General features: G+C 45.4%; 1 protein-coding gene across 1 annotated transcript in view; it reads left to right on the top strand.

Moving 5' to 3' along the window:
* T265_09697 (hypothetical protein) overlaps window positions 1-7,315 on the top strand; it is a gene marked incomplete at both ends in the record, with an annotated part of 29,193 nt that overhangs the window by 13,707 nt on the left and 8,171 nt on the right. The window contains 2 exons of the mRNA XM_009175853.1: window positions 2,777-3,021; window positions 6,464-6,686. Of these exons, the coding sequence (XP_009174117.1) occupies window positions 2,777-3,021; window positions 6,464-6,686 (468 nt within the window). The remainder of the gene's footprint in view (window positions 1-2,776; window positions 3,022-6,463; window positions 6,687-7,315) is intronic.

The raw sequence follows: 7,315 nt of genomic DNA, 5'->3' as shown, positions 1-7,315 counted from the left end.
GAAGAGCACTGAACTTTGTTTCTTCGGACATAACCAGATCTCAAAGAGTGACGAGGTTGATACCGGCATACATAGGAATTTAGCCACATCTTGAAGCTCCTTGGGGGACTCGAGCACATGTTTTGAGTCTGGGACCAACGTTGTTCTTTTTTTGGATGGCGTGACTTTGCACAAAGCCGGGCTTCACATCGAACGAGTACAAAGCAGTCCTCATGCGCTACCGGAAACCTTTGGTATATCAAAGGGGTCAGTTTTTTAAACGCAAACCAAGCGTAAGAAACGATGGTGACCATGGGAAAGTAGATTGTAGACTTCGATGAGTAGTCACGTAAGAGGCCTTAGAATTGCTGAGGGTTCGAGATATTTAGACAAACGGGTAGTATCGTAGATGTATTACTAATTGATGGCTACCTTTCTGTTGGTAAGAATGGGCGAAAAACCTCTCCTGTCATTGGGGTCATATTTACGCAACAGCATATAGACAACCCGGCAAACTTCTGTCGGAATTATCGTTGAAAAAAGCAGGTACTTCACAAAAACTTTTGCTTGGAGGAGGCAGAAGAAAAAGGATTCCGTAGACAAAAGGTTGCTTTTTTTCCAACAGGATTTGAAGTTCACAGATGAGTCTTGTTTGGGGTGAAAACAGCAAAAGCCGTTTAGCCAAACCCTATCGATAATTGTTGGATAGCCCTTTCTACCAGTATTCGAGTTGCTGAATGAACCTGCCAGGTCATCTGCTTGAAACGTGCGTTTTACGGCACCCTGTAGAGAGGAATTATTCCTCCAGATGCTGCTGTTTTTCTGAATGAAAGTTTTGTATTCACTTTCAAGCCGACCTCACATAATCCAAGTTCAATCTTTCCTTGTGGTTGAACATTTGGTTCGCACAGAGGTTTGCTTCGAAGCACACCACAATTCTCGGTGTTTTCCGTCCACCTACTATCTGTCCTTAGTTCGTCCTTAGCTTTCTTTGTTTTTGTCGACTGTCCTCACATTTTGTTCGAGACTGGGGTGGTGGGTAGAACACCATTCACTACAATTTAATAACACGGTCTCAGTTGTTTGCTTCGAAGTTACCGGTAAAAAACCTTTAGTCATGCGTAGGTTGGACGATCCCTACAAAGTGTAAGGTCATGCTTGTGGACGTGCACTCACTGAACACGCCACTTACAATCCAGGGACAGGTACTGGAAATTGCTGAGCGTTTTACATATCTTGGAAGTTGTATTAGTTCTGATTGTAGTGTGACAGATGAGATGAATGCAAGGCTCGGGCCGCGTTTGCTAACTTGAAACACCTATGGCGTCAGAATGGTTTATCCCTGAATCTGAAGGGACGTGTGTATCAAGCTACAGTACGGGCTGTTTTGTTGTATGGCTGTGAGACTTGGCCTATTCGAGCAGCGGACCTGAGACGTCTTCAGGTGTTCGACAATCGTTGTCTCAGAACCATAGCTCGTGTGGGTTGGTGTCGGCGAATCCGTAACGAGGCAGTTAGAAAGCGTGTTTTCGGTTGTGTAACGGGTACTTCCATTGAAGAATGTGTCCAGCACCAGAAGCTGCGTTGGTTGGGACATGTGTTACGTATGCCGAACCATCGTTTGCCGAAGAGAGTGCTGTTTCCCATGCCCAACTCAGAGTGGCGGAAGCAGAGAGGTGGCCAACCCTTGACTTGGCAGAGGAGTATGAAGGAGATCACGAAACGCTTGGGTGCGGTCGGGTGCTACTTGCCATCCAGGGTGGGGAACACGTGATCCTCACTGTGCCTAGTTGGAGACATTACAAGTATGGCTGCCAACCGATGTCAGTGGCGTTCTTGTTGTTAGTTTCTATCCAGATTACCTGAGTGAGTATCTGGAGGTGTAGGCACCTCAGAATGATTGTGTTAAGCTGGCAGTAAGTCCCTTCCCTGTCCACCTTTACTCTTTTCTTTACAATAAGGCTGTCAGATAAATCATGGTTGTACGGCAGTGAAACATCGGTGTTGAACACTGGTATCGTGCTGTCGTTGATGATGATGATGATGATGATTATCAAAGGGGGAAATTGGGTTCGAAGGTCTACAGTGCTGTTCACAAAATTGGGCAATCTTATGTGGCTCGGTAGTGTGGTTTGCGGTCTAAGTTTCCGAGTCAACTCTCGTGATTCTGATTGGTGTTGTGATCACATGAAATCGCGACAGAACACGTCAAGGTAGGCACACATGGGTAAGTAGATCAGTTGCGCACATCCGCACATACCAATGTCAGACGGGTCGCGACAAGGGGAATCGCGGTTAGGGACCGGTGAGCTAACCATATGGAGATCAAAGGTACATGAGAGGAGAAATCAGAACTTAGATTCCCATACGTCTTTTCTGCATCCAACACCAAATGACACAGATTCGGTCGAACCTGCTGTCTTTTTAGCTTCCTCCCAAAATTTGTTAGTTCCGTGGGTTTACTCGAAGGACGATTATTAACATGGTATGAAGCGCGTGTGTACACAGTTGGTTGGAGGCTGATAGCATCCCTGTAGATTTAGCGTTAGGTAGAATTTTTAGAGAAGTTTTGCCAAAATATGGAGGGCGTGTTTGCTACTCCAAGTCCTGGTTACCTTTGAGCCAATGAAACAGCACCCGACGGATGAGCAAGGTCGGGCATTCTCGGATCATCTACGCTGTACCTCACACTTATGAACCACGTGGCGTTTTCCGTCTTTTTCGGGGGCCTTCAGGCTGGTGAGCAACCAATCTTTACCTCGGCCTAACTTCCGTTAACACATCTCCTACCACACAGAGAAAACCACAAACTTCGCGCCATTCCAGTCCGCAAACTCCGTTTTTGACCGCCACGACCAATGCATCGAAACAAAATGCCAAAAAACGAATGACCCATTCTCAGAGGATCAATCACGCTTCACATTCCCTTGAGGCTGCACTTCAGTCCACACGCCCGGTAACCACGCTGAGTTGTGATTTCGAGTGGCTTCCGCCATTACTGTATCCACCAGACACACTGTTTGATTCATCAAGATCCACCAAGTAAGTTATTCTACTGATTGTTTTTCTCCGCGCTTTGAACTCTGGCCTTTAAGCGTTGTTGCCCCCCGTAACGCAAATAACCCATCTGGTGGTGATATGACTCTACGTTAGTCACAGATGTTACTGTTTGAAACTCAGCAGCATTCCTAAACATGAAGACGACTTGTGTTTGTCAATTTCTCCAGATTTCTCCACCCCGCATCGTTTTTTAAACTAACTACGAAAGTCGTGCCTTAGTTGTGGGAGGAATTTGGAAATGTACCAGATTTTCGCGTAGAAGGTATGATCTGTTCTTTGAATCTGTTGTTGATCCCAATTCTTTCTTGTATGGCAACCAACGGGGATCCAATTTGCACTTTTTCGGTGATTTGTGTCTTGTGATGGAGTACAAATTGAGAACTGTCAGTTCACCAGGATAGATACTAGTCAGTATATTACTCCGTCCGCCTTGAAACTCGACTGGTCTTGTAGGTGACGAATTTTCTGGGGCAATAAATTCGCCAACCTTTCCTGAAACGATGACCCCTCACTCGGTGACGAATCTTACTCCAGCATTTTTATTGTGCTCTAGACCATCATTAATTGGTTTTTTGCAATTCTTAAAAGTTTATGAAAATCTTGTTTGATTACCGCCAGCTTCCCACCGACTGGTCGTCACAGAATAACGTGTTTCAAATTTGCTCTGGTTGTCATTATCAAGTTATCTTTTACAATCGTAAATTGTGCCGGTCACAGTGTGCGAGTCTCATATTCCGATTTTTGGTCTAACGGTAAATCACGTGAACAGAACTGCATCGATGTGAATCCAACATACAGCTAAGCTAACAGACTCAAAATGATAGAGTAGGTCTTGATCAAGTTGAAAGATAACCATTCGAACTCAATACCTACCAAAGGACAAATTCACGAGCGACACTTCTCACCATTAATTAGGATAGAATCGAGGAAAAGTCCGTGATCTTTTCATTACTCTCCATCTGTTCATCTGAGTTGCTGCTCGCGTCATTTGTACGGTGTAGCAGCTCTCTACTGGGTTTGAGAAGCACCACTATTCTTGAGAGAATACAGGAGGTATTGATACAATTTAAAGTGCTGCTTGACCTCGTATTGTTGGTCGCTTCCACCATTTTGTCAACCGATCAAGACTACGCACATTGGCCACAGTCGAGACCCCATAGAGCTGTTATAGGGTGACCACTTTTCAAATAGCTACTTTCTCAAGAGGATTGACCTACCGCGGATTGGTAGTTACCACACAAGTCGCAAGACCCAACTTTCTAACTGCCTTGTGATGAACTATGAGTGGATTCAACGTATGTGCTTATCTATGCGTTGTTTTCTGTTCGCTGCTCTTGTGTACTCCACAGACATTAGAGGAAAAATTATCTAGACTGTCTTTTCACCTCAGACGTAGTTTCATAATTATTTTGAGCAATGCTCGCCCATCAAATGTGTCTGCTTTGGATGCTGTAAGACCGCACATCGTTGTTGCTCATAGCCTTTGTGTTGCACTGGTTTTCGAAGTACTTCGCATCGGCTCCTATAATTTGGTTCCCCACTTAATCACACTTTATCTATCTTCGAATTTCAGTAAACATTTGTCGCTTTTTGGCTTCTCTGTAATTAGTTATGCAATGTCGACAAACCTACTAGCCTGTCGTCTCATATACCTCACCAGACTCTTCCTGTCTGCCATTTCTCGTTGGACAGAACTGTAGCGGGTGGAACCAATATACCCTTGATGCCTTAGCTGACTGGCTTACGAAGCCATTCGCTCTGGAATATGTCTATATCGTTTAGGGCTGTTTAGTAGGAGAAGATACAACGATAATTTCAGAGTTTCTTCATAGCCCAACCTTTCGATCGCCGAGGGGAATCTTCAGAGGCAAATTAGTCGGGCTTACAAAGGACAAGAGAAACAAGTTCGGGTTGGGTTTTATCGCTATGTGATCAGTCATCTAGGGGCCGTTCACTCTGTTAAAGTGTGTCAGTTGAGTTGAAGCTGAGGTTGGTGATCTCGGACGGTTGTGACAACATTGCAGTTGTCGTTGCTTTTTCACAACTACTCAGCTTAAACAGATATCGCACACCTCACAAACTCTTCGACTTCAATCATACGGAATACAGTTCTAAAATTTACCTGTGTTTGCTCAAAAAGCTATCCACCACTCTTGTTTGAAGTCTTCTCATTGTCCTGGTGTGATTATTCTCGTGAGTGCACACCGAAATTGGGAGGGAACCACTGGACTCGACGTACGAGACGACCACTACTCCACCAGCGCACGCTGAATCATCATTCCCGAACGGCTGTGGTTAGTTTTGTCCGACTCCTTGAAACAACGACACAGCAGCTTTTCTGGATGTGTCGATTGATTGACTCGCCTGTCAGGACTTCCCAGTCAGCTAACGCCACGTTGTAAAGTAAAATTCGCCTTCACTGGAGACTCAGATGAATCTCTCGTTTATGATGTCCTACAACTAAATATGCTGCACACAGGCCGCCTCATTATTCAGTTGGCACGATATTCGAGATATCGCAGTATATTTTCATAGAGGAAACTACTCATACGGTTGCTGAAAACTCCTCAACAGCCCACGACCGGTTTCGCCCTTCTTGGAGCTCATAAGGACTCATNGCAAATCAATTTGGTTTTCACGGGAGACTCAATTGAATCTCTCGTTTATGATGTCCTCCAACTGAACGTGCTGCACACAAGCCGCCTGATGATTCAGTTGGCACGATATTCGAGATATCGCAGTATATTTTCATAAAAGAAATGAGTGAACAAATGAGTGTATTTCTCGAAAACAGTCCAATTTGGGTTCAAGTAGAACATAAGGTTGACGGAAACTCGGTGACTGCGCCTACCTGATGAGCCCCAAGAAGGGCGAAACCGGTCGTGGGCTGTTGAAGAGTTTTCAGCAACCTTGTGAGTAGTTTCCTTTATGAAAAACGTTCGCCTGTTTAGACTTGCTAGGTCGTGTGCGTCCAGCCTGTGCTGGTGCAGTGGCGACAACACGCTCGCCTCGCATTCCAGATGTCCGGAGTTCAGACGACACGATATGAATTTCTGGTGAGCTATAAAAGGAGCGAAATTCGAATCCCCTGCTCCTATCCTTTGGTGTGAACTCACCTGAATAATCACGGCAGGACAAGTGGAAGACTGCTCAGAAAAGAGTATTCTAACCACCTACAACTAATAAAAATCATGAAACTCTCAAATCTCAGAAAAATTTCACTCTACCGAGTTCACACTACGCTTCGTTGTCTCCTTTCCTGAACGTATTCCGGATGCAAATGGTGAGCCTTTCGGTGTGCGATTGACAACAACCTGAGTTTGACAATAGTTCTCGAGTCGTCAAGCCCTTTATCCTCACGACTGTTCCTTCCTTTGCTCGTAATATCCTCTCCTAATCAATCATTTGTGCACCTGTTTTTCAGCCGTATGAACTCTTCCTCAACCCGCCGGTCACAGTCCCATTCGAAAACCGTTTCGAAACCCAAGTTCCCTCAGCAGTGTACCTCCACTACGACTACAACCGCCACTACTAACACTGAACAAAACTACGTTGATCCATCCACCTTGTCGGTCGACGAACTTGAACAAATTCTACAACGATGGTTTCAAGCGGGTTACAACCTGGGACAAGAACATGCACTTCAGGTTGTTTCTGGTGTACTGATGCTTAACTGATTCCAAATCTTATCTTGTAGCAGACGATATAGCTCTTCTGAAATTTGACTCCGTGGTGATGCAAACAATACTAAATAATCCAAATTATTCTGTCTTACGGTTCGGCATGCGCTTCACACCTGCAAAGTGTAAAGTGCTACTGCAAGACTGGATGGGCTCGAATCCCAGCCTCATGCTTGCGGATGAACTGATTGAGGTAATAAAAAAGCTTGTTTACCCGTCCCGGTGGTCTCGCGAAAGATGATATTTTCATCCGGATCGGGAAGGCCAGAGCCTGCGTCACCTGTGGCGTAGGCGTGACATCAGCTGCTCTGTCAAGGGTCGAGTTTACATTGCTGCGGTGCGCTTCATATTACTATACGGATCTGAATCCTGACCGCTGCACGCCGAGGACGTCAAAAGACGTTCAGCGTTTGACCATCGATATCTTCGAGCATTGCCCGAATCTGGTGGGAACACCGGATCAGCAATGCTGAAGTTCGCCGGGAAAAGTAACACCCTCGGTAGATAAACTGATCACACTGCATAGATTGCGCTGGCTTGGCCAAGTGCTTCGTATGCCAGTCGACCGACTTCCTCGAAGGGCTCTTTTCGCCCAA

The sequence above is a fragment of the Opisthorchis viverrini genome (genome assembly GCF_000715545.1).
Source record: "Opisthorchis viverrini unplaced genomic scaffold opera_v5_301, whole genome shotgun sequence".
In the NCBI taxonomy this organism is placed as follows: Eukaryota; Metazoa; Platyhelminthes; class Trematoda; order Opisthorchiida; family Opisthorchiidae; genus Opisthorchis; species Opisthorchis viverrini.
Note: the sequence above shows the minus strand (reverse complement) of the source record. Positions and strands in the feature narration are given on the sequence as shown.